The 27,775-nt window shown below is 38.3% G+C and overlaps 1 protein-coding gene across 1 annotated transcript; it reads right to left on the reverse strand.

Moving 5' to 3' along the window:
- Positions 1-2,319: 2,319 nt before the first annotated feature.
- Positions 2,320-26,238, reverse strand: LOC787241 (lysozyme C-2). The gene is made up of 4 exons (XM_002687391.6): positions 26,103-26,238; positions 5,169-5,326; positions 3,790-3,863; positions 2,320-2,524 (listed from the first exon to the last, which is right to left on the reverse strand). The coding sequence occupies exons 1-4, from the start codon at positions 26,236-26,238 to the stop codon at positions 2,458-2,460; spliced, it is 435 nt and encodes a 144-aa protein (XP_002687437.2). The 3' UTR covers positions 2,320-2,457.
- Positions 26,239-27,775: the final 1,537 nt, after the last annotated feature.

Here is a 27,775-nt window from a genome sequence, read left to right on the forward strand (position 1 = left end):
ACTTTCAGACTCATTATAATTGGAATAAAGTAGAAAGCCAGGGTTTTATACTGATACAAGAAATAAATGCATAAATTGACATTTTGATGAGGAAGAAGATTTCTCAAAGCACCTCATCCTTTCCCATATACTTCACAATGTAGGTGACTTGCAGACATCATCTTAATCAAATGATCAGTGAGAACATCATCAATAATAGAACATTTCAAAACTACATGTCACCTGAAAGGAAGCAAGAGGAAGAGCACAATATCACGTCTGTGGCATCCCTGCCAGAGATGCATAACCTAATCTACTCCAGAGAATATCAGAAAAACCCTAGGCCATTTATAGCACAACTAGTTGAGGTTTTTAAAAGGGTTAAAGTCATAAAAGTTAAGGAAAAAGTGAAGAAATGATCTAGATGGAAGGAAACTGAAAAAACATAACAACCAATTTTAACACGTGATTCTGAATTAGACCTTTAGTTAAGAAAAGTTATGTCACAATTGATAAAATTGCATAGATCTGATGATGAGGTGGTCCTAATTTGTTAATGTTCACCTCCTGATTTGGATGAAGTTTTGAGGTTCTGTAGGATTTACATACTGAAGGATTCAGAACCTTTGGGCACCATGTTGGCAGTATATTCTCATATTGTTCAGAAAACATAAAAGTCTATCCTGTACTTGCAAATTCGGGAAAGATTGAAATATTTTAATTGCCTTAAAGAGCTGGAAAGATTCTATTCTTTTGAAGCTATCCTTCAGCAAGAAGAGACAAATAAATGAATAAGTAAAACAGGTGTATCAAATGGTTAGACTTGAGTCCTGGGGCATTCTCACAGTTGAAAATCAAACAGCAGAGAAACAGCCAGCCAAGAGGGCTAAAAGGATATAAAGAAGGAAAGGCTGAGGAAAAAATATTTTTCTAGAAGTAGGAAGTGGTTCACTCTGTCAAATGCTGCTGAGAGATCAAGGAGGATAAACAGAAATCAGGTGATCACTAGAATCAGCCCCAAGGCATCCTGAGAGGAGTCAGGCTGGAGCCCTTTTGAGCTGCGTGAGGACAGCAGTCAGATTAAGAAGAGATGAAAAGAGAAATGGAGGTGAGGACGTGGAGTGGGTGAATATAGATATCTCACCCCAAAAGTGCTGCTGTAAAAGGGAGTCGAAAATGTTGTAGTTGGAGTGTTATATAGAGTCCATGGAGAGTTCTTTCTAAGATGGAAGGTTACCAGGGCTGTTCATACAGTGATGCAGATCCAGCAAAGAGGGAGAAACTCAGGATGCAGGAAAGAGCCTAAACTGGAGTAGTAAGAGGGCTGTGATGAAGACTGCATGCGGAGACACTGCCATTGGCAGGAGTAAAGCCCCTTCATCCCAGTGATAAAGGGGAAGGAAGGGAAGGGAGGTTCAGGGAAAGATGTGAACTCTGTTATGGTGGCCAGGAGGGAAGCATTTTGTATGAGTTGCTTCTGTTCTGGCAGTGTAAGGTGAGGCCAGGTCATCTACTGAGAGCAGAGTATGGAGGCTAGTAGCTGGCCTGTGTGCTGGACTTTGAAAAGAGAGAAGTAAATAGTGACAATCAGTTTGGAGAGTAGGAAGCAACACAGAAGGATTGCCAAGAAGACATTAAGATGAGCAAGCAGATTTCAGGGCCCATTTGAGGTTTATGTTTACAGATTTAAACTGAAGGGAATTCCCTAGCAGTCTGGTGGTTAGGACTCCACATTTTCACTTTTGAGGGTCGGGGTTCAGTCCCCGGTTGGGGAACGAATATCCCACAGGCTGTGCAGCTCAGCTCAAAAAAAATTAAGTGAGATCTGTCAGCATGCCTATGGAGTTTTATTCAGCAATATCTCTCTGATGGTGTACAGGTGAGCATGTTTGAATTACTGTGTCAGCTCATTTTTCCCCAAATATATACTTATGTATTTCTTCAGAAATACTAAATGGCTCTAAACAAAGACAGACAAGGTATGAATTGCAAAGCTTTTAATGAAAATGCATTTTTTTTACAGCAAGCATAAATTTACATTTGTTTAATAGCAATTATTTCAATACTTGCAAACTCATCAGCCTCTGAATCTGTCATAATGCATGAATCTAAGATAATAATATTAAGGAAATGCAACAGCTCACCAAATTCCCCTTTATATTCCTTCATGATCAGCAAGATGCATAAATGATCTTTTTTGATTAAGAACTGAATATGCTGGAGATATATTTGATAATTAAGGTTTTAGGCAAATATTCACCAGCATTAGTTCTAATAGCAAACTCAGAAATGTTGTAGGCCTAGTATCAAACAAGTAGCATATTAATACATTTTAAGTCTCTTAAAAGAAAGACCACAGCTCCTGCTTCTGTAAAACCATTATTTGCTTGACAGAATGATGGTATAAGCTTTCACTCAACTATTACTTTCTTAATATGAAAAAGAGACAAAATGAGCTGAAGAATGTTAACTCCACAGTTACAGGGTGCAACCCTCAACATAACTGCTGACGTCATGGTCTCGACAATGACTTTTCCATGCCACCCTGTGGAGAAAGATGAAACAAATGGTACTTAGGCTAAAACATAGCTTCATTGTAATGTACATACTTCAAATCCTTTGGGAGAATAAAATAGTTTATCAGTACATGACATAGAGTCTACAGACAGATCCGAATATTGCTATTTATTAACTGGAGACATGTATACCAAGGACTTCGCATCTACCCCTTCACTGGGGCACAGAATGCCGAACACAAATGGTGAGTCCCACGTAGTCCACAACACAACTGCAGAGTGCATTCCACATTTACTTAATTCCAAAAATAATTTCAAGATATGACAAGGAATTAGTAGAGCCTGTAAAACCTTAAAAACTCTAGAATCCCCTAAAATAAATTGAGGAATAAAAGAATAAGATTCTGAATCACTGAAAATAGATTGTTTATATGTAATAAATTGTCTAGCATAAACCTAAAGCTGTAATGTTCAGTTCTCAGTAACATACTTAGGAATATTCCCTCGCTTCTCTCATAATTTGGATAAAAGAGCTCTCGTCTGGGACTTTCCTGGTGGTCCAGTTGTTAAGACTCCGCCATTCCAATGCTGGGGTTGGGGGTTGATTCTTGGTAGTGGGATTGGGGTCTAAAATCCCACCTGGCCCGAGACATTGCCAAAAGCCCCCAGCACCCCCCATCACCCTTTTTTTTTTTGGCTCCATCACATGCCAAGTGGTTCCCTGTCCAGTATCCCCTGTGTTGGGAGCAAAAAGGCTCAACCACTGGACACCAGGGAAGTCCCCAGCTCTCCTCTTTAATTCTTAACACATACCATGCTCTGTGACATGAACTTACATACTGTTGTAGGTCCATTATACTTCAAACACAAACATACAAACAAACTCATAGAAAAAGAGGTCAGATATGTGGTTACCAGAAGTAAGAGGCTGAGGGGTGAGGGGCGAGGAATTAGACAAAGGCAGTCAAAGGTACTACAAACTTCTAGGAATAAGAAAAATAAATACTAAGGATGTAATTTGGAATGTGATCAATACAATTAACACTGCTATACGTTATAATGAAAACTGTTGAGAGTAAAGCCTGAGAATTTTGATCACACATTTTCTTATATTTCTTTAATTCTGTATCCATATGACATGATGGATGTTCACTAAACATTGTGACAATAATTTCATGATGTATGTAAGTCAAATCATTAGGCTATACTCCCTAAACTTCTACAATGCTGTATGTCGATTACATCTCAATAGAACTGGAAGGAGAAAACAAACAAACAAACAAAAACAACATACCATGCTGTAATGCCTTGCTCGCTGACAATCTTCTTTGCACATGCTACAGCTTTAGCTATGTCATTTCCCATTAATTATGAAAATAAGGTGGTGAGAAATGAAAACAACACAGAAATTTCATGTAAGTTTATTCTCTTAGGTTAATGAAAGAACAACTAAATTCTCTTAGGTTGAGGAAAAAACAACTAAAATTATTTTTTAAGAGTGAGTGTATCTGTGATGTTGGAAGAAAACTCTTTCCTTATTCCGTCCAATTTGGCATGAAATAATGCATTCTGTTTCTCATTTTCCAAAGTCATTGGAATTTTTGGAACTATTGAATATGTGATAGAAGCTTCTTTTTCTTACTATGCACCACAAAAACAGAACAAAACAAACAAGCAGAAACTGGTCTAGCAGTTCTTTGCTTAGCAATTCTATTACTGGAAGTTTAACCTAAAGAAACAATAAGAGATGCATCCAAAGATGTGTGTATAAGATGTTTCAAAGCAATTAATAAAAGGAGAAATTATAGCCTAAGTCCTTAACAGTGTGAGTTGGGTAGATAAATTATAGAATATTTATTTAGTGGAATTTATTCATCTTGAAATATAATAAACATTGGTATTTGTTGATAAAAACAATTTTGTATAATAAAGAGCATATTGTAAAGCAGTAAATTTACTACAGTTTCTTTTTATGTGAAATACATTGCTTACATGTTCATATGTGGGATAGATGTGTATATATTGGTGGCTCAGCTGGTAAAGAATCCACCTACAAAAAAAAAAAAAAAAATCCACCTGCAGTGCAGGAGACCTGGGATTGATCCTTGGGTTGGGAAAATCCCCTGGAGAAGGAACATATATCCACTCCAGTATTCTGGCCTGGAGAATTCCATGGACGGTATAGTCCATGGGTTCCCAAAGAGTTGGACACAACTGAGCGAATTTCACTTCACAGATTATAATACAAAATATTTTTTAAAGTAAATTACCTGGTTACAAAAGATATTCTTAGACTAATCTTCTTTATTAGGAATTTTAATGTATAAAAATTTAACAATATAAATTTTAGATTGTTCTCCAATATTTTGTGCACCTAAGATTATACGTTATCTCTATTTCAAAAGAAACTCAATAGAATGTTTATTTCACTCCAATTAAACAGATGTGTAAATTAACTTGTATGTTAGCAAACAGCAACCTTTTAAGATACCAGCTCTTTAATTTCTTAGTTAAGAAATTAGGAGAAGGATAATAGAGTGTTTATAGAAGTTATGGTGGAATTTTTCTAGGTCCCTAATGAACTCTTCAAGACATTTTAATTTCTACTGAATCTCTGTTCTTATAGGGGTAACCAGATGCGGCCTGAGCCATCACTCAACTTCATTTTGTCTTACTGCTGTGGGACACAGGACAGCCGTCAACTGCTTTGGGGGTTTTACACCACCATTTGCTGTTGATCTGATATATCCCATAATCAGTGCTTTCATTGCTAGGATTGTAGTTTGTAGCTTTTGTGTTATAACTGCTTTCCCATTTGGTCAAACACAACCCTGAATAAAAATATTTTTAGATTATAAACAGCAACACAACTAGACTTAGAGTTCATAGCCCAATTAGTTCAATTTAACTAATTCTACTTTAGTAATGACTTTTTTATAAGTATAAAGATGTATTTACTTGTGAAATATTTTAACACTTTTGTGTTAAAGGGCTTTTAAGAAAATTCTTTCATTGGCAAATCATTTGGTAATACCAATGAAATGATATATTTTTTTAAATATTAAAAGATGCTCTTCTGCTCCCATCTCTCAGGTAAGGTTGAGCCTAGAATAGAAAATCAACAGAATTGTTGAGTGGGTTTGGTTGTTTGATGCAGATATATACACTAGTGGAAAATACTTTTATTAGGAAAAATGAGTATTTTCTGGATGAAAGAAAATTTCTTATGATACCTAGAGGTGAATTTGGTATTTGAGGTGAATTTGCCCCATAAACGGCAGCCCACCAGGCTCCCCTGTCCCTGGGATTCTCCAGGCAAGAACACTGGAGTGGGTTGCCATTTTCTCCTCCAATGCATGAAAGTGAAACGTGAAAATGAAGTCTCTCAGTCGTGTCCGACTCTTAGCGATTCCATGGACTGCAGCCCACCAGGCTCCTCCATCCATGGGATTTTCCAGGCAAGAGTACTGGAGTGGGTGCCATTGGCTTCTCTGCAACATCATGGGAGGGGGATTGAAAATCTTAGTCTTACTCAGGCTTGAAGAACCCAACTTCTAAACTGGAAATGGATAGAGTCAGACATCAAGTGTTTGAAAGAGATATCCCAGGTGCTGAAATACGTCTTATAGTCAGCTTTCATGTGCCAGCTGGCAAACTTAGTGGTGCTAGAGGAGTACATGGGAACCTGGCATGCTTAGAACGGTATAGAATTTGAACTTCCCATGCCTCAATCCTTCAGCTTGTACATCTGATTCTAAAGGAACAAGCTGATATAAGTGTACAAACCCTCCAAGAAAGAAAAAAGCCATTCACCCAAAGTCCCTTTCTTGTTATTCATTCTCTATTAGTATCTGTTCCACACCTGGCTACCTATTTGGAGGGATGAAGAAGAGTTAACTTACAGAGTCAGAGTTAACTGACTCCCTTATAGCCATCCAATCCAAGTTTCTTCAAAGTTCTGGCAAGCTCACATCTCTCAAAGACCTTGCCCTGGACAGTGACAGAAAGGAGGAGAAGCCCCAGAATAAGGACAGCCTTCACACTGACTGAGAAGCCAGACCTCCAGACTGACCAGGGTGAGCTGGACTTGCTATTTACCATCTTTTCACTTCCCTCTTATATCACTGGTTTGGTCACTCCACCCTCTGAGATATGTGGAAAACAGAAAGAGCTTATTGGTCCACTGACTTAAAAGTTTTCCTTCTTACATTTGAAGAGAGATATTCTGATACTCTAAGAATTAACCTGCAAGAAAATAATGAAATGAGATTGCTTAAAGACATTGCTCAGGAAAAACTGGGATTAGCACTATTGCCAAAAAAGAAATTTCCTCCTGTTTTATTATGAAGTTGAGCAAGTTTAGAGAAAAAAAACCTGAATGAACATTTCACTCAACTGAAAATGAGCTCCCATCTTTGATTAACATGCATTTACATTAAGTCATTTTATATGTCTGCAGTATATTGTCTTTATCTTTTTCACTTAAAATTATTTTATATATACTTTTCACAAAAGAACACGACACACTGCCTGTTGTTCTGATCAGTACAGCACAGCACCCTGTGGCTCAGCCAGATTCCTATACTAAATACTTTTGCTGTCTCTTGTAAATTCTTAATTTATAAATCCATGTCTTATTATAATTAGTAAGCATCATGTGAATAACATTCCTAACTCCTTTCTGACAATGCCTTACTTCAATTTCCATGTTAGGACATAAAGTGTCATTGTAAACCAAGGGAACTTTATAGTAAAACCTACAGAGGAATAACAGACTATGCCACCCCAAAATCTTGCCTTTTGCCCAAGGATTATTTTGAGCTGAAAGCAATTGAGAAGAATCAGATCCCAGAAATGTTCTCTCCTCCCCTTATCATCCTGAAAGCAGAACATAAATTTGTGTAGAAACAACCCTTAACACTTACCAGCCTCAAGACAGCACCAGAAGACTACAAAACAGCCATTTTGACTACATATTATCTTCCATCAGTTTGTAATGTATTTATCGTCCTGAAATTTGGCACCCTTGGCCCCTATTACTCTTTTTCTCTGTGTAGTCTTTCCTCTCAATATATGTTGTTATTTGTCAAGATGATCAATAAATCCAAATTCCAGCCACTTCTTTGAGTTACTCACCTCCGCATTTCTCATAAGTATACATGAAATGTATATGTTACTATACTTGTTTCCTTTTCTCTTGTTAATCTGTTTTTGGTTACAGTCAGTCAGTTCAGTCAGTTCAGTCGCTCAGTCATGTCCGACTCTTTGCGACCCCATGAATCGCAGCATGCCAGGCCTCCCTGTCCATCAACTCCCAGAGTTCACTCAGACTCACGTCCATCAAGGCAGTGATGCCATCCAGCCATCTCATCCTCTGTCGTCCCCTTCTCCTCCTGCCCCCAATCCTTCCCAGCATCAGAGTCTTTTCCAATGAGTCAACTCTTCGCATGAGTTGGCCAAAGTACTGGAGTTTCAGCTTCAGCATCAGTCCTTCCAAAGAAATCCCAGGGCTGATCTCCTTCAGAATGGACTGGTTGGATCTCCTTGCAGTCCAAGGGACTCTCAAGAGTCTTCTCCAACACCACAGTTCAAAAGCATCAATTCTTCGGCGCTCAGCTTTCTTCACAGTCCAACTCTCACATCCATACATGACCACTGGAAAAACCATAGCCTTGACTAGACGGACCTTTGTTGGCAAAGTAATGTCTCTGCTCTTCAATATGCCATCCAGGTTGGTCATAACTTTCCTTCCAAGGAGTAAGCGTCTTTTAATTTCATGGCTGCAGTCACCATCTGCAGTGATTACAGAGACCCAGTCAAAAACTGAAAAGGGTAAAAGGGAAACAAATGTTTCATCCTGTACGGTTTCTAGTGATGAGGATGGAACAATGACAGGCTGGAATACTCCACTCTCCCTAGAGACTGCAGTTGAGATATGGGATAACTGACAACAGACCACCAGAAAGTAAGAATTCTTACCATGTCAGTCTCCCAGCTCTCTGTAGTGCACAGTCAAGAGAGGAGGATAAAACTTTCTCCTTGTCCCTTCCTTTCTGAATTCACAGCAGCAGGAGAAAAACATTTGTGAAAATAGATCTTGAATCATAACTCTTGTGAATTTGGTTTTTGTAATCAACACCTATAGTTATTAACTGTTAACCTCCCAGAAAGAGTTATGTTTCTTTGTCTCTGTCATTTGTCATAAAGATGAAAAGCCATAAGATAAGAATCTCTATTTGCCTTGTTTTATATGCTGAGAACTTGGCTATGTAACCAGTGAGAATCCTCCCTCTGGTTTCTGCCACTTGAGGGGTGCAGGTTGTCTGTCAAGCTTGCATCAGCAGCTAGTCAGCCAGCTAGGAGCCTAAGACGTAAGTGACAGACAACCTTCTCTTTGTCCAACCGTGCTGGTTCTCAAAGGACTTTGTCTTAATAAGGGGTCTTAGTTTCTCAAGGCCTCTATCACCTCTACCTTCGTTACCAGGCTTGTGAAGGAAAAACTTTCATAGCAGTATCACCTTTCAGGTAACACATGTTAGGAGATCAGTGATTCAAGGTGTCTCACTTTGTGGGAGATAGAGGTTTCTTTTTCACTTATAACAAGGAAGGTCTTTCCTTCCTTAGGCTTTCTCTGGAGTGGCTCTTAATCTTGAGAGGGCTACATTTCTTAAGAGACACCTCTTGTGTCCGTGGTTAAATCCTAAAAATAGTTTCAAGCCATAATAGACTCACTGGTTGAGAATCACAACTGGAATACATTTATTTAAGATTTAAACTTTTACACCTAAAAGGAATTTTAAGAGAGCCCACATTTTAACAAAGGTCATATTTTTACCTATGGGAAGATCAAATTGCAACGAAAAGAAAGAAAGAAGGAGAAAGATAGGTATAGAATACCTTGGTTAGTGTGAAGGAAAAAAAAAAACAAAACACTTTCTTAAGATTAGGAGGGGAAGATCAGAAAATAAGCATCAATAACTGCAGACGTCACTCAAGCAGGTATAAAAAATTAAATAAAGATAGCTGGCAAAGAGTTTGGGCAAAGGTCCAGAAAATGCACAGGTAGGCTTGATTTATTGTCTGTTATATTCTAAGCAGACACAACCATGTTCAGACCTTCCCGTATTTTGGGGCTCCACTACAAAAAAATTTTTTTTAATTTACATATCCTTGAACTATGCTATCTTACTGTTAAACAAAGTATTATAGTAATTGACTTAGATTTCTGATAATAGGCAAGTATGCCTGAGTTCCTTCTTAGATAAACCCTACAATTTTTTCTCAGTGCTATAGAAATATTGACCTTACCATATCTTTGAAATGCAAGCATCCTAAAGCAAACATGGGACTGGAAAAATATATAGATTTTAAAAACAAACTGTTATTTGATACTTTCATAAGCTCCCTTACTCCAGATCTTGTCCACAGCCTTCATAAGATTACCTTTTAAAGACAAGTAAAAATCTTAGAAGGTGTACCCATAAATCTTGGTAAAAGGGGTCAGCCATCTGAGTGTGTAAACTTACCTTGTTCCATCTGCAGAAACACCATTTAGAGCTAACGATTCTTTCCTAAGCTATTGAGTTTTGTACTACTGTACCTGAATGTGGCTAAAATGTTTAATTGAGACCTGTAAGATTGCTGCATCTATCTGTAAGTCTATATTTATCTGTGTATATATGTTATGTATATGGGATATTTTTCTCCCTCTGGATATATTCCTAAAAACTTGTGAAAGGGCTCTATTTAACTGGCTTAAAGAAAATAGAAACATTTGTATAAATTAAGACTAGTCATGGGATTTCCCTGGTGGTCCAGTGGCTAAGATTCTGAGCTTCCAGTAGGGAGGCCCAGGTTCAGTCCTTGGTCTAGGAAACTAGATCCCACATGCTGCAAATAAAGATGCTGCATGCCACAACTAAGATCTGGTGCAGGCAAATAACTAAATATATTTTTTAATAAAATAAATTAGGCTCATCAAATAAGTTTATGTTATCTCTACTACATGTTTGAGATGATAAAATTATAAATTCAATCTAAGAACTCAATTTACATATATTTGCATAAGCTCAGGCTTATTTTTACAATGTGTTAAATCATTTATTATCACATTTTTGCAGTTTAAAAATTGTAAAATACATAAAATTTAACCTCTTAGCCATTTTTAAGTGTACAGTTCAGTAGAGTCAACTATATTCACAACATTCATTGTTGTGTAATAGGTCTCTAGAACTTTTTCATGAAAAAGTAAAGCTGTATATCCACCCAAAAACAACTCTCTATTTTTCTCTCCTCCAAGCACCTGGCAACCACTATTCTACTTTCTGTTCCCATGATTTTTACAGGAAACCTAGAATCACAATTTTTTGCTGGTGACTTATCAAGATGTTTCGCAAAAGTGGAATAATACAGTATTTGTTCTTTTATGTTTGGCTTTTTTAACTCAGCATAATATTCTCAAGGCTCATCCATGTTGCAGCATGTGACAGGATTTCTTCCTTCTTTTAAGACTGAAGAATATTCCATTGTATGAATAAAACACACATTATTCATCCGTTTATCAGCAGACATTTGGACTGCTTCCATTCTTGGATATTGTGAGTAAAATGCCACAATGAACATGTGTGTGCAAATATTTTTTTCAAAATCCTGTCTTTTAATACTTTTGGATATGAGAAGAGGGATTGCCAGATCACATGGTAATTCTATTTTGTGGGGGTTTTTTAATATAAAGAGAAATGGTTACATTTTAACACATGTGGGCTTTTTAAAAAATTTATTTATATATTTATTTATTTATTGCTATACTGGGTCTTCAGTTAGGACTTCCCTGTAGCTCAAACGGTAAAGAACCTGCCTGCGATGCAGAAGACCAGCGTTTGATCCCTGGGTTGGGAAGTTCCTCTGGAGAAGGGAATGGCAATCCACTCCAGTATTCTTGCCTGGAGAATCCCATTGCTGCACAAGCTTTCTCTAGCTGTCTCAAGTGGGGGCTACTCTCTAATTGCAGTGTGCAGGCTTCTCATTGAGGTGCCTTCTCTACTGCAGAGTGTGGGCTCTATGCCACATGAGCTTCAGTAGTTACAGCTACTGGGCTCTAGAGCACAGGTTCAGTAGTTATGGTCCATGGGCCTAGCTGCTCCGTGGCATGTGAGATCCTCCAGATCAGGGCTTGAACCCCTGTTTCCTGCTTTGGCAGTTGGATTCTTTACCACTGAGCCACTGATGCGAGGAGCCAACTCATTGGAAAAGACCCTGATGCTGGGAAAGATTGAAGGCCAAATGAGAAGGGGGTGGCAGAGAACGAAATGGTTAGATAGCATCACCAAGTCAATGGACATGAATTTGAGCAAACTCTGGGAGATAGTGAAGGACAGGGAAGCCTGTGTGCTGAGTCCATGGGGTCACAAAGAGTCAGACACAGCTTAGCAACTGAACAACAAGGAAGCTCTATTTTGAATTTTTAAAGGAATTTTCATGCTGATTTCCACAGTCCATACACCATATTATTAATACATTCCTACTGGCAGTATTCAAGGATTCTAATTTCTCCACATCCTCACCAATGCTTATTTTATTTGTTGTTTGGGGTTTTGTTATATTTTGGTTTTATAATGGCCATCCTAGTGGGTAGGAGATGATATCTCATTTTTAGTTTAATATGAATTTCTCTAGTGATTACTGATGATGATGATCTTTTCATATGCTTGTTGGCCATTCCAGGGATCAAGCCCATGCCCCCCACGGTGGAAGGTGGAGTCATAACCACTGGACTGCCAGGGAAGTCCCTCTCTTACCCATTCTTTAATCAGGTTCATCGTTTTGGTGTTGAGCTGTTAAGAGTTCTTTATATATGCTAAATATTGCCCTTTATCAGATATATGATTTACAGTTTTTCTCCCATTCCACAGTTCCTTTTCACTCTGTTGATTATTTACTTTAGTGTGCACAGGTTTTTAAGATATGAACCCACTAATCTATGTTTGCTTTTGTTGCCTGTGTTTTTGGTGTCTTATCCAAGAAATCTTTGCCAGATCCAAGGTCACTAAGTTTTTCTCCTATGTTTGCATCCAGGAGTTTTACAGTTTTAGGAGGAGATGAGGATTGAGTACAGTTTTCAGAAAGAGTATGGCTGCATTAAAATTTCCTACTTCTAGGTCTCAGAACCGTGAATCAATACATTTGTTGTTTTTGTGGTGCATTGTTACAGCAGTGCTAGGAAGCAAATACAGAGGGTGTCTCCCTTGCCACCTTGTTGCACTGGCTGGTTTCTAAGTAGAAGGTAAAAGGAACTTTGGATCTAGGATGTCACCAATTTCACAGCCTAGTAGTATTCTCCATTTTTACAAAAGAATTCTCTTACATGATTTTTCCCAAAAGGAATGGGCTCTAATTCATATGCTAACTCACAAATTATCCTGAATAAATAAATATATTTAAGGAGTATATTTGTATATGGAGGCAAATGAACTTCTCCATAGTGTAAGTGGGACCACAATCTAGAAGGCTAGAGTTATAGTGACTTTGTGTCCTTGCTAGAAACAAAGGTTCTTTTGAAGTCAATATATACCATGTTCTGGTAAAAGTTCATTATGCCTTTCAAGTATCCTATGAGGACACACAGGTGTACTATGTGAGAAAAATATGAAATTCCATTGTTAGGACTGTGGAGGCCTTAATGAGATTACTATTCTGGATCTTTACATACTCTCACAACTCAAAACCGGCTCACTGGAAGGTGGATATTTTGTAAAAATCAATGCTCCTTGTGGGCCTTCAACTTTGTGTAAGTCAACAAGTGGAAGATGATCTTTCAAATATGGCTTGGCCATTCCTGAATACATCATCATGACCTTTGGTTTGTGTAAGATTCCAGACATCCACCAATTAATAACAACATCCCCTTCCAGTTACTTTCCCATTTCTTTACTCTTTTAAAAACTCTTTTCTCTCCTTCCATTCCCTCCTGAATTCACTCTAATCATCCTTTTATCCTCACCACTCCATTAAAATCATTCAACTGGAAGTCACCAATGAATTCCAGATGTCAAGCCAAAAGCTCAGATTAGTCTTCATCTCATCAAAACCCTCAGTGGCATGTGACACACTTCACTCCCTGTTTTGTGAAACTTGGCTTCTGAGACACCCAACTTTTCTTTCCCTCTTTCCCTCCCTCCCTCCTTTCTTCCTTCCTCTACTTTTCCTCTTCTTTTTCTCCCTTCTCCTTCCCTGTCTTCCCTCCTTTCTCCCTCCCTCTCTCTCTTCTTTCCCTTCTCACCCTTTTCCTTTCTTCCTTGGTTCTCTTACCTCATAAGCTTCTGCCTCTGTCTTTTTAATTGCATCATTCTATTTCCCCTTTTTCTAGGCATAGGAGCTCCCTATGGTTCAGGCTGATGACATTTTTTCTTTATCCATCAACAATCTCCTGGTGATCTCACCTGGTCCCACTGCTTGAAACACTATCTGGGCACTGATAACCTCACACAATTATATCTCCAACCATTAAATTGTCCCAGAATTCCAGACTCAGTTCAGTTCAGTCACTCAGTCGTGTTTGACTCTTTGTGATCCCATGCAGCATGCCAGGCTTGCCTGTCCATCACCAACTCCCAGAGCTTGCTCAAACTCATATCCATCAAGTTGGTGAATTCCAGATATATACATCCAAATGAGTACTTGATGTTTCCATTTGGTAGTCTAATCATTTTCTCAAACCCAACATACTCAATAAGAAAATTTTGGACTTCCCTGGTGGCCCAGTGGTTAAGAATCCACCTGCCAATGCAGGGAACATGGGTTCTATCCCTGGTCCAGGAAGATCCCACATGCTGTGAGGCAACTAAGCCCATGCACCACAACTAGAGAGTATCCCCCACTCACTGCAACCAGGGGAAGCCTGAGCACAGCAGTGGAGACCCAGCACAGCCAAAATAAACAGATAAATAAATCTTTCTTAGGTCAAAAACTATAGAGATATCCTTGATTTCTTTCTCTCATATTCACCTTTTGTCCATCAACAAACGAAGTTGGCTCTACATTTAAAATATACTCAGTCTTACTTCCTCTCTACTGCTATTATCTCAGTCAAGCCACTTTAATTTCTCTCCCATTGATTCATGGTTCTGGGACCTAAAAGTAGGAAATTTGAATGTAGCCATACTCTTTCTGAAAACTGTACTCAATCCTCATCTCCTCCTAAAACTGTAAAACTCCTGGATGCAAACATAGGAGAAAAACTTAATGACCTTGGATCTGGCAAAGATTTCTTGGATAAGACACCAAAAACACAGGCAACAAAAGCAAATACAGATTAGCGGGTTCATATCTTAAAAACCTGTGCACACTAAAGTAAATAATCAACAGAGTGAAAAGGTAACTATGGAATGGGAGAAAAATTGTAAATCATATATCTGATAAAGGGCAATATTTAGCATATATAAAGAACTCTTAACACCTCAACACCAAAACGATGAACCTGATTAAAGAATGGGTAAGAGAGGGACTTCCCTGGCAGTCCAGTGGTTATGACTCCGCCTTCCACTGTGGGGGGCATGGGCTTGATCCCTGGAATGGCCAACAAGCATATGAAAAGATCATCATCATCAGTAAGCACTAGAGAAATTCATATTAAACTAAAAATGAGATATCATCTCCTACCCACTAGGATGGCCATTATAAAACCAAAATATAACAAAACCCCAAACAACATATAAAATAAGCATTGGTGAGGATGTGGAGAAATTGGAATCCTTGGATCGTGCCAGTAGTATAAACAGAATAATACTGTGTGAATTCTTCTGTGACTTGCTTCTTCCAGTCAACATAATTTTAAGATTCATTTAAGTCATAGTGTGCTGTTAGAGTTCTTGTCTTTTCAGCCTGTGTAGTATTTCATTATATAGATGTCCTACTATTTATCTCCTCTAATACTGGTGGACATCTGAGCTGTTTCCAGTTTTTTGCTGTTAGAAATAATGTGGCTGTATGCATTATTGCAAATGCCCCCCAAGTGCAAAGATGCAAGCTTCCCTGAAGGGTATATGGACATTTACTTGACTTAGAACTGATTAAATTTTTGGGGGAGGTCAACCTAGCAGGTATGAAATGGCACCTGTGATTTCAATGTGCATTTCTTAGATTACCGATGAAGTTGGGTATCATTTTATATATTTATGGACTATTTGTGTGTGTGTGAAATACCAGTTCATGTTTGTTGCTCATTTTCCTACTGGATTTTGGTCATTCTCTTATAGATCTGTAGTTTATTATATATACTTGATATTAATCCTTTGTCACTTTTGTATGTTTCAAGTATGTTTCCCCACTTTAGGACTTGTCTTTTTTTTTTTTTTAACAGTATGTTAATTGTTTATTTATTGAGAGACTATTTCTCACCCCAGATAGTCATTAGGACTTGTCTTTTCTCTGCCTTTGTGGTATCTTCTAATGAACAGAAGTTCTTACTTTATTCACATTTACCAATCTTTCCTGTTATGATTTGTACTTGTATATTAAAAAATTCTTCCTTAATCTGAGGTCATAAAATTATTTTCTATATTTTCTTCTTAATAGTCTATCTTTGCCCCTCCCATTAAGTCCACGTTAATCCACCTACAACTGATATTTATGTGTAGTATTAGGTAAAGATCTCATTTTTCTATTTCAGTGTAATCCGTAGCAATTTCCATCTTAGCATAAACTCTAGTTTTCATATACATATGGTTTCTGGTACCTCTGTATTTTTCCATGGCCTATTTGTTTATTCTTGTAGAAAGTCTGCACTATCTTATTATAGCCCTTCATATGTGATGGAGCAACTCTTCCCCAGTCTCTTTCTTCATTTACTTTTAATTCCACATAAAATTTAGAACTAGATTGTCATATCCAGTAAGATTTGAAAAACCTCTTGGAATTTGATGGAGCAACTCTTCCCTAGTCTCTTTCTTCATTTACTTTTAATTCCACATAAAATTTAGAACTAGATTGTCATATCCAGTAAGATTTGAAAAACCTCTTGGAATTTTAATAGGCTTTGCATTAATGCTAAGTCACTTTGGAGGGAATTGTCACACTTACTACGTTAAACTTTCCTGTTCATGAACTTGGTATGTCTGTTGACTTTGGGTCTATATTAGTGCCTTCCATTAAAGGTTTAAAACTTTCTCCAAAAGGGCTTGAACTCTTTATTAGATTTAATACTAGCTACTTTATATCTGGTTTCTATACTGTTGTGTTCACAAAGTTTTCTAACCTGTTGATCCTGATGCTTTATCTGGGGAGTCTTTCATGCCGTCTCCCGTCTTCTGTAAGTAATCGCCACTAAGTCCCCCTGTCACATGCTCTAGATTGGCTCTTCTGATCCTAAGTGGATTACTGCTTTGCTACTGAATCTTCCTAAATTTCTTTCCACACCTGTAAAATGAGGAACTCCAATGGAATTGATTTGGTGCTTACATTAAAAATACCATATGGGAAAGTGGCCAGTATGTCCCTTCAACTGCTTTCTTCCAAGACAACACACGGTTTTCTTTCTTTGTGTGCTCATGGAATTTTGCACATTGTAGTCATTTTGAGTATTCATTGGGTATAAATTATTTCTTGACTCTCAAAGGACAGAAAGAATATTCCTTGACTCATATCCCCTTTCCAAATGTCATGTATAGCATCAGAGTGGGCACTCAAATGCCAAAAAAAAAATAGGCTCTTTCACCTAGGGATAAAAACAAAACAGGTACTATGTAACTAAGTAAAATTAAGCCCACACTCTTATAACTACCATGAGAAATCTATTCAGAATGACATTAGAATTCTATACTCTTCAAAGAGATGTTAAATATATTTCCCAAATAATCTATATATAAATGCAAAATATGTAGGTACAAAACTCCTTTCCTTCAAATGACTCTTTTTATGAGCATTGAGCAAATTTAGAAATATTTTCAGTATAAATATAAAAAGGTTTTATTAACTGCTTTCATCAGAAGAATGAGAATATTATTTTCCTCACCATCTGAACTTTGGGTTTGACTGTACTGCTGTGACTTAGGAGGAACAATGGATTAGAAAAGAATCTTTCAGATCTTTCTTGGATGAGAGCTTGGCTTGGATTTTTCTGTTCTTGAGTTCGCACTTAATTGGTTATATTACTTGGGGTATGAATGCATATGCTTAACTGTTTCCTCTATTATAAGATGAAATTACTGAAGTATGACTTACCCTTTTCTTTCTTACAAAGTTATCACTAGATGGCAGTACACTAATATTTTTAAATACCTAAAATATTTTAAAATGTAAAAGAGTTTAAGCTACTGTAAAAAAAAAAATCACAAAATATTTTAAAAGATACCAACTTTTACCACTAAAATAAATATATTTTAAAGCACCCATTATTGAAAAAGCTGTGGGAAAATATGCATCTTCACGTATAGATGTGGTGAAAGTCAGAGAGCAACTTCGTGTATCAGAAAATTTCAATTGTTCATACTTATTAAATCAAGCACCACAAGAAACTACTTTTCGGAAAAGCTATGCATTTAGATTTACTTGTAACGATATCATTAGAGTATCCTTTATACAAGTCAGAAATCTAGTGGAATAACCTGAGTACCCAATTATAAGAACTTTACACAGCCTAGCTATACAGTCTTTCTATAAAACTGACTTATTCACACATTTAAGTCCAGAAACTTCTGGTTACTAATTACATTCCATCAGACTCAGGCATGTGTTCCTAAACTATATCAATAGTACTTTTTCCAGTGATTTCGTGGCTTGGTATTATGGAAACCAACAAAATACAACTATGAACACAATTGGTTCAAAGAAAACTTTGTTAAATGCTTTAGAAAGACTGGCTAAAGATGAGTTACTTTAAAATTCACAGTTGTGCTTGCCTCTGCAGCAAATATACAAAAATTGGAAGGATACAGAGAAGATTAGCATAGATATCTCATCCCAGAAGTGTTCCTATAAAAGGGAGCAGAGAATGATGTTGTCCTTGGAGGGTTATGTAGAGTCCATGGAGAGTTCTTTGTAAGATAGACGTTTACCAGGGCACTTTGCATGGTGATAAAAATCATCCAGCAAAGAGGGAGAAACTCAGATGCAGAAAACACTCAGCTTGAACTGGAGTAATAAGAGGGCTGTGATGAAGATTGCCTGTGGAAAAAATAAATGCTGGAAAGGATGTCGAGACAGGGGAACCCTCCTACACTGTTGGTGGGAATATAAATTAGTAAAGTCACTATGGACAACAGTATAAAATAGAGCAACTGTTTTTGTTTTTCAGTTGCGAAGTCATGTCCGACCCTTTGCGGCCCCATGGACCGCAGCAGGCCAGGGTTCCCTGACCTTCACTGTCTCCCGGAGTTTGCTCAAACTCATGTCCATTGAGTCAATGAAGCCATCCAACCATCTCATCCTCTGTTGCCCCTTTCTTCTCCTGCCCTCAATCTTTTCCAGCATTTCAGGGTCTTTTCCAATAAGCTGGCTCTTCACATCAGGTGGCCAAAGTATTGGAGCTTCAGCTTCAGCATCAGTCCTTCCAATGAATATTCGGGATTGATTTCTTTTAAAACTGACTGCTTTGATCTCCTTGCAGTCCAAGGGAGTCTCAAGGGTCTTCTCCAACACCAGTTTGAAAGCATCAGTTCTTCAGTACTCATCCTTCTTTGTGGTCCAACTCTCACATCCATACATGGTTACTGGAGAAACCATAGCTTGGACTATGTGAACCTTGGTTGTGATGGTTCAAGCAAAGTGATGTCTCTGCTTTGTAATATGCTGTCTAGGTTTGTCATAGCTTTTCTTCCAAGGAACAAGCATCTTTTAATTTCATGGATGCAGTCACCATCCAAGGTGATTTTGGAGCCCAATAAAATGAACTCTGTCACTATTTCTGTTTTTTCCCCATCTATTTGCCATGAAGTGATGAGACCAGATGCCATTATCTTAGTTTTTTAAATGCTGAGTTTTAAGTCTGCTTTTTCACTCTCCTCTTTCACCTTCATCAAAAGGATCTTTAGCTCCTCTAGCTTTCTGCTATTAGAGTGGTGTCATCTGCATACCCGAGGTTATTAATATTTCTCCCAGCAATCTTGATTCCAGCTTATGATTCATCCAGCCCAGCATTTCACATGATGTACTCTGCATAAAAGTTAAATAAGTAGACTGAATGATATACAGCCTTGATGTACTCCTTTCTCAATTTTTAACTAGTCCATTTTTCCATATCTGGTTTTAACTGTTGCTTCTTGATCTGCATACAGATTTCTCAGGAGGCAGGTAAGGTGGTCTGGTATTCCCATCTCTTGAATTTTCCACAGTTTGTTGTGATTCACACAGTCAAAGGCTTTCACATAGTCAATGAAGCTGAAGTAAATGTTTTTCCGGAATTTTCTTGCTTTTCCTATGACCGAATGAATGTTGGCAATTTGATCTATGGTTCCTCTGCCTTTTCTAAATTCAGCTTGTACATCTGGAAGTTCTTGGTTCACATACTGTAGAAACCTAGCTGGAAGGATTTCGAGCATAACCTTACTAGCATGTGAAATGAGTACAACTTTACAATAGTTTGAACATTCTTTGGCATTGCCCTTCTCTGAGATTGGATTGAATACTGACCTTTATCAGTCTTGTGGCCACTGCTGTGTTTTCCAAATTCACTGGCATATTGAGTGCAGCACTTTAACAGCATCATCTTTTAGGATTTGATATAGCTCAGCAGAAATTCCATCACCTCCACTACCTTTGTTCCTAAGGCCCACTTGACTTCACACTCCAGGATGTATGTCTCTAGGTGAATGACCGCACCATCGTGGTTATCCAGGTCATTAAGACCTTTTTTGTATAGTTTTTCTGTGTATTCTTGCCACTTCTTCTTAATATCTTCTGCTTCTGTTACTACTTACCTTTTCTGTCCTTTATTGTACCCATCTTTGCATGGAATGTTCCCTTGGTATCTCTATTTTCTTGAAGAGATCTCTAATATTTCCCATTCTATTGTTTTCCTCTATTTCTTTGCATTGTTCACTTAAGAAGGCTTTCTTATCTCTCCTTGCTCTTCTTTGGAACTCTGCATTCAGATGGGTATATCTTTCTCTTTCTCCTTTGCCTTTCACTTTTCTTTTCTCAACTATTTGTAAGGCCTCCTCAGACAACCATTTTGCCTTCTTTCATTTTATTTTCTTGGGGATAGTTTTGGTAACTGCCTCCTGTACCTGCATCCATATTGCTCCAGGCACTCTGTCTATCAGACCTAATCCCCTGAATCTATTTGTCATTTCCACTGTAAGATCATAAGGGATTTAATTTAGGTCCTACCTGAATGGCCTAGTGGTTTTCCCTACTTTCTTCAATTTAAGTCTGAGTTTTGCAATAGGGAGCTCATGATCTGAGTCATAGTCAGCTCCAGGTCTTGTTTTTGCTGACTGTACAGAGCTTCTCCATTTCGGCTGCCAAGAATATAATCAATCGGATTTCAGTATTGACCATCTGGTGATGTCCATGTGTAGAGTCACCTCTTTTGTTGTTGGAAGAGGGTGTTTGCTAAGACCAGCTCGTTCTCTTGGCAAAACTCTGTTAGCCTTTGCCTTACTTCATTTTTTACTCCAAGGCCAAATTTCCTGTTTGACCACATCCGATTTACCTTGATTCATGGATGTAACATTCCAGGCTCTTATTCAATATTGTTCTTTACAGCATTGGACTTAACTTTCACCACCAGACACATCCAGAACTGGGTGTCATTTCTGCTTTGGCTCAGCCTCTTCATTCTTTCTGGAGCTATTCCTCCAGTCTTTCCAGTAGCATATTGGACACCTATTGACCTCAGGGGCTCATCTCTCAGTGTCTTATCTTTTTGCCATTTAATCCTGTTCATGGGGTTCCAAAGCAAGAATACTGAAGTGATTTGCCATTCTCTTTTCCAATGGACCACATTTTGTCAGAACTCCACACCACGACCCGTCCACATGACCCTGCAATCCCACTCTGGGCATATATCCAAAGAAAAACATTATCTGAAAATAATCACGCATCCCAGTATTCATTGCAGGATTGTTTACAATAGCCAAGACATGGAAACAACCTAAATGTCCATCAACAGAGGAACAGATAAAGAAGATGCGGTGCATATATACAATGAAGTATTAGCCATAAGCAAGAATGAAATAATGCCATTGGTAGCAACATAGGTGGACCTAGAGAGTGTCATACTGAGTGAAAGTAAGCCAGACAGAGAAGGAGCAATATCATATAGCACCCTTATATGTGGGATCTAAAAAGAAATGATACAAATGAACTTACAAAACAGAAAGAGACTCGCTGACTTAGAGAACGAGCTTATAATTGCCCTGGGGAAGGATGAGGGTAGGGATAGTTAGAGAGTTTGGGATGGACACGTACACACTGCTTTATTTAAAATGGATAACCAACAAGGACCTACTGTAGAGTCCATGGAACTCTGCTCAGTGCTAAGTGGCAGCTTGGATGGGAGGAGGGTTTGGGGGACATGTACGTGTATGGCTGTATTCCTTCGCTGTTCATCTGAAACTATCACAACATTGTTTGTTAATCAGCTGTATCCCAACACAAAATAAAAAGTAAAAAAAAAAAAAAAAACTGCATGTGGATACACTGCCATTGGCAGGAACAAAGGCCCTTCATCCCAGTGAAAAAAGGCTAAGGAAGGGAGGGTGAGCCCAGGGAAAATGTGAGCTTTATATGGTGGCCAGGAGCGGAGAATTTTGTATCAGTTGCTTCTGTTCTGGCAGTGTAAAGTGAGGCCAGGTTATCTACTGAGAGAAGAGTGTGGAAGGCCAGTGGTTGGCATGTGCGCTGGGACTTTGAAATGAGAGAAGTAAATGGTAAATGGGACTTTGAAGTGAGAGAAGTAAAATGGCAGCCATTTTGAAGAGTCAGGACACCAACACTGAAGGATTGCAGAGAAGTGACTAAGACAACCAGGCAGACTTGAGAGGCCATTTGAGATTTGTGGTTATGAATTTAATGTGAGGGAAACTCCCTCGGGGTCTGGTGGTTAGGACCCCAGCTTTCACTGGTGAGGGTGGGGGTTCAATCTCTGGTCAGAGAACTAAGATCCCTCAAGCCAGTGGCATGGCCGAAAGTACAAAAATAAATAAATAAAGTGAGATCTGTGAACATGCTTATGAATTTTTCTGCAGCCATATCCATCTTCTTTGGTACAGGTAAGGAGGTAGGAAATACCAAGTGTCACATCATTTTTTCCTAAGATATACATAGGCACTTTTTCAGAGACACTAAATCGCTCTGAACAGAAAAAGACAAGATATGAATTGCAAAGATGTATTGAAAATGCTTAGCATGCATGATTTCATACCTGTGATTAATTAGCAATGATTTCAATATTTGCAAAATTATCTGCCTCTGAATTCAGTCATAAGGCATTAATCTAAGCAAATAAAATTAAGAGAAAGCAACAATTTATCTAATCCTTCTTTATATTCTTTCACAATCAGCAAGGTGCATAAATGAGTTTTTTAAAAGGCTTAAAATACGTTGATAAATAAATTCTGAGTTTATTCCTAAAGTTGTGTAAATGCAGCATTTCTAAGAAAACATCTAATTCAAAGGTCACACTTTATGAAAACAAAATCCTTAGGGCAGGCTGTTTTCATTTTTAGCTATTTGGCATTCTGCTTCCTTTTAAATTTTATATTGCCCAACAAGAGTAGTTATCTTTTACTATTTTTAGAGACAACTCCACAGATGAAGGTGTCACAGGCTTACACAGGTGGGATTTTTGCCTAAGATCAATTTGTTTAATATAACAAAAAGGTATTCTTTTGTTATATTTATATTGAGTATTGAGGAGTACTTGCGTCATTCAAGATTACGTCTGGGTTATTTAATTAAGAAATGAATGTACTGGAGATATATTTGATAATCAACATTTTAGACAAATATTCACTAGCTTAAGTCAATTAACAAACGTAAATATACTCTAGGCTAATATCAAACAATAAACACATGAGGCAAACATTAAGCCTCTTAGAAGGAAGACCATGTGCTTCCGCTTCTATAAAAACATTATTTGTTTGAAAGAACGGTAGCATAAACTTCCACTCAACTATTATTTCCTTAATATGAAAAAGAGATGAAATAAGCTGAAGAAAGAAAACGCCACTGCTAGACTCTGCAATCCTGAACATAACTCCTGAGATCTTGGTTTGACACTTGTTTTTCCATGCCACCCTGTATAGAAAGATGAAACAAATGGTAATATGGTTAAAGGGAGTACATCAAGGTTGTATATTGTCACTCTGCTAATTTAACTTATATGCAGAGTATACCATGTATAATTCCAGGTTGGATGAAGCACAAGCTGGAATCAAGATTACCAGGAGAAATATCAATAACCTCAGATATGCAGATGATACCACCCTTATGGCAGAAAATGATGAAGAACTAAAGACCCTCTTGATGAAAGTGGAAGAGGACAGTGAAAAGAGTTGGCTTAAAACTCAACACTCAGAAAAGTAAGATCATGGCATCTAGTCCCATCACTCCATAGTATATAGATAAGAAAACAATGGAAACAGTAAGAGACTTTATTTTGGGGGGCTCCACAATCACTGCAGATGGTGACTGCAGCCATGAAATTAATAGACAGTTGCTCCTTTAAAGAAAAGCTATGACCAACCTCAACAGCATATTAAAAAGCAGAGACATTACTTTGCCAACAAAGGTCCATCTAGTCAAAACTATGGTTTTTCCAGTATTCATGTATGGATGTGAGAGTTGGACTATAAAGAAAGCTGAGTACTGAAGAATTGATGCTTTTGAACTATGGTGTTGGAGAAGACGCTTGAGAGTCCCTTGGACTGTAAGGAGATCCAACCAGTTCATCCTAAAGGAAATCAGTCCTGAATATTCATTGGAAGGACTGATGCTGAAGCTGAGACTCCAATACTTTGTCCACCTGATGCAAAGACCCTGATGCTGGGAAAGATTGAAGGTGGGAGGAGAAGGGGACGACAAATGATGAGATGGTTGGATGTCATCACTGATGCGATGGACGTGAGTTTGAGTAGGCTCTGGGGAGTTGGTGATGGACAGGGAAGCCTGGCATGCTGCAGTCCATGGGATCTCAAAGAGTCGGACAGGACTGAGTGACTAAACTGAACTGAAAGCTGAATTTGGGTATCAAACTAGAAACCAGACAACAAGAATCAAAGATTAGGAAAAACTATTTCAACTATCCATTCATCTAGCCATTGGCTCATTCATTAAAAAAAATAGCTATGGAAAGGATATGTCTGAATTCAACCTGAAAAATACAGTGATGACATTGACAAATATGGACTAAAGTCCAAAAATCTTTTCCTTAGAGCACACCTTGAATTCTGTGGAAGAAAATGAAAAACAATTAATGAATTAGAGTCAGAATTTAAAAATGATGTTTTATGCTGCATTTCAGGGATCCTTGTGCCAATATTGATTGAGGAGAAATCAATCAATTTTTGAGAGTTCAATGTAATTTTGAAAAAAACTTTGCTGTTAAAAGCCAACATCATGGTAGGAAGATTAAAAATGAGAAAAGTAGTACCTTACTCAGGCTTACAGAACCCAAGTTCCAAACTGGAAATGGCTGAAGTAAAATACCAAGGGCTGACAGACACATTCCAGGTTCTCAAATGTATCTTATGTAATAGTCAGCCTACATGTGCCAGCTGGCAAATTTAGTGGCAATAGATGGGGAAACAGTGGAAACAGTGTCAGACTTTATTATTTGGAGCTCCAAAATCACTGCAGATGGTGACTGCAGCCATGAAATTAAAAGGTGCTTACGCCTTGGAAAGAAAGTTATGACCAACCTAGATAGCATATTCAAAAGCAGAGATGTTACTTTGCCAACAAAGGTCCATCTAGTCAAGGCTATGGTTTTTCCAGTAGTCATGTATGGATGTGAGAGTTGGACTGTGAAGAAAGCTGAGTGCCAAAGAATTGATGCTTTTGAACTGTGGTGTTGGAGAAGACTCTTGAGAGTCCCTTGGACGGCAAGGAGATCCAACCAGTCCATTCTAAAGGAGATCAGTCCTGGGTGTTCTTTGGAAGGAATGATGTTAAAGCTGAAATTCCAGTACTTTGGCCACCTCATGCGAAGAGTTGACTCATTGGAAAAGACTCTGATGCTGGGAGGGATTGGGGGCAGGAGGAAAAGGGGACAACAGAGGATGAGATGGCTGGATGGCATCACCGAATCGACAGACTTGAATTTGAGTGAACTCTGGGAGTTGGTGATGGACAGGGAGGCCTGGCGTGCTGCAATTCATGGGTTGCAAAGAGTTGGACATGACTGAGTGACTGAACTGAACTGAGAGGAGTACATGGGGACCTGGTATGCTTAGAATGTTGTAGAATTTGACCCTTTCATGCATCAATCCTTCACTTGGTACATTTGATTCTAAAGGAACAAGTCAATGTTTTGAATAATTGTAAGTGTACAAACCCACCAAGAAAGAAAAAAACCATTTGTTCAAAGTCCCTTTCTTATTATTCATCTTCTATTAGTATCTGTTCCACACATGATTACCTGTTTGAAAGGAGAAAGAGAAGTTAACTTACAATTTGCCAGACTGACTCCCCTAAAGCCATCCATTCCAAGTCTTTTCAGAGTTTTGGCAAGCTCACATCTCTCAAAGACCTTGCCCTGGACAGGGACAGAAAGGAGGAGAAGCCCCAGAATAAGGAGAGCCTTCATCTTGACTGAGAAGCCAAAAGTCCAGGCTGACCAGGGTGAGCTGGTCTTGGTATTTAACATCTTTTCACTTCCCTCTTATCTGACAGGTTTGGAAGCTCCACCCTTTGAGACATGTGGTAAATAGGAAATGCTTATTGGTCCACTGACTTTAAATTTTTTCTTTCTTATGTCTGAAGAGGGACATTCTGATGTCCTAAGAACTAATCTGCAAGAAAATTATGAAATGACATTGCTTGAAGACATTGCTCAGGAAGAATTTGGCACTATTGCTAAAGAGGAACTTACACCTATTTTATTATGAATTCCAGTTCAGTTCAGCTCAGTTGCTCAGTCGTGTCCGATTCTTTGCAACCCCATGAATTGCAGCACGCCAGGCCTCTCTGTCCATCACCAACTCCTAGAGTTCACTCAAACTCACATCCATCGAGTCGGTGATGCCATCCAGCCATCTCATCCTCTGTCGTCCCCTTCTCCTCCTGCCCCCAATCCCTCCCAGCATCAGAGTCTTTTCCAACGAGTCAACTCTTCCCATGAGGTGGCCAAAGTACTAGAGTTTCAGCTTTAACATCATTCCTTCCAAAGAACACCCAGGACTGATCTCCTTTAGAATGGACTGGTTGGATCTCCTTGCAGTCCAAGGGACTCTCAAGAGTCTTCTCCAACACCACAGTTTAAAATCATCAATTCTTCAGCACTCAGCTTTCTTCACAGTCCAACTCTCACATCCATACGTGACCACTGAAAAAACCATAGCCTTGACTAGATGAACCTTTGTTGGCAAAGTAATGTCTCTGCTTTTGAATATGCTATCTAGGTTGGTCATAACTTTTCTTCCAAGGAGTAAGCGTCTTTTAATTTCATGGCTGTGGTCACCATCTGCAGTGACTTTGGAGCCCCCAAAAATAAAGTCTGACACCGTTTCCCCATCTATTTCCCATGAAGTGATGGGACCGGATGCCATGACCTTCATTTTCTGAATGTTGAGCTTTAAGCCAACTTTTTCACTCTCCTTTCACTTTCATCAAGAGGCTTTTGAGTTCCTCTTCACTTTCTGCCATAAGGGTGGTGTCATCTGCATATTTGAGGTTATTGATATTTCTCCCGGCAATCTTGATTCCAGTTTGTGCTTCTTCCAACCCAGCGTTTCTCATGATGTACTCTGCATATAAGTTAAATAAGCAGGATGACAATATACAGCCTTGACGTACTCCTTTTCCTCTTTGGAACCAGTCTGTTGTTCCATGTCCAGTTCTAACTTTTGCTTCCTGACCTGCATATAATTTAAGCAAGTATAAAGAAAAGAAACCTGAATGAACATTTTACTCAACTAAAAATGAGCTCCAATCTTTCATTAAATTATTTTCATCAAATTGTTTTATGTGCTTTCACTAACTTGGCTTCATCTTTTTCATTTAACACTTTCCACAAAAGAACATGACACACTGCCTGTTGTTCTGATAGATAGGTATCACAACACTGTGTTGCTCAGCCAGATTCCTATACTCACTTTTCCAGTGTCTATTCTAAATTCTTAATT

Source organism: Bos taurus, chromosome 5, assembly GCF_002263795.3.
Source record: "Bos taurus isolate L1 Dominette 01449 registration number 42190680 breed Hereford chromosome 5, ARS-UCD2.0, whole genome shotgun sequence".
Taxonomy (NCBI): domain Eukaryota; kingdom Metazoa; phylum Chordata; class Mammalia; order Artiodactyla; family Bovidae; genus Bos; species Bos taurus.

Excerpts from the sequence above, each read along its gene's own strand:
- LOC787241 (XM_002687391.6), bottom strand. The coding sequence starts at position 26,238 with ATGAAGGCTCTCCTTATTCTGGGGCTTCTCCTCCTTTCTGTCCCTGTC. Across the intron at positions 5,327-26,102 it reads GGGAGTCAGTCTGGCAAATT|GGTTGTGTTTGACCAAATGG; the intron begins GTAAGTTAACTT and ends ATTTTTATTCAG. Across the intron at positions 2,525-3,789 it reads GAGCAAGGCATTACAGCATG|GGTGGCATGGAAAAGTCATT; the intron begins GTATGTTGTTTT and ends CTTTCTCCACAG.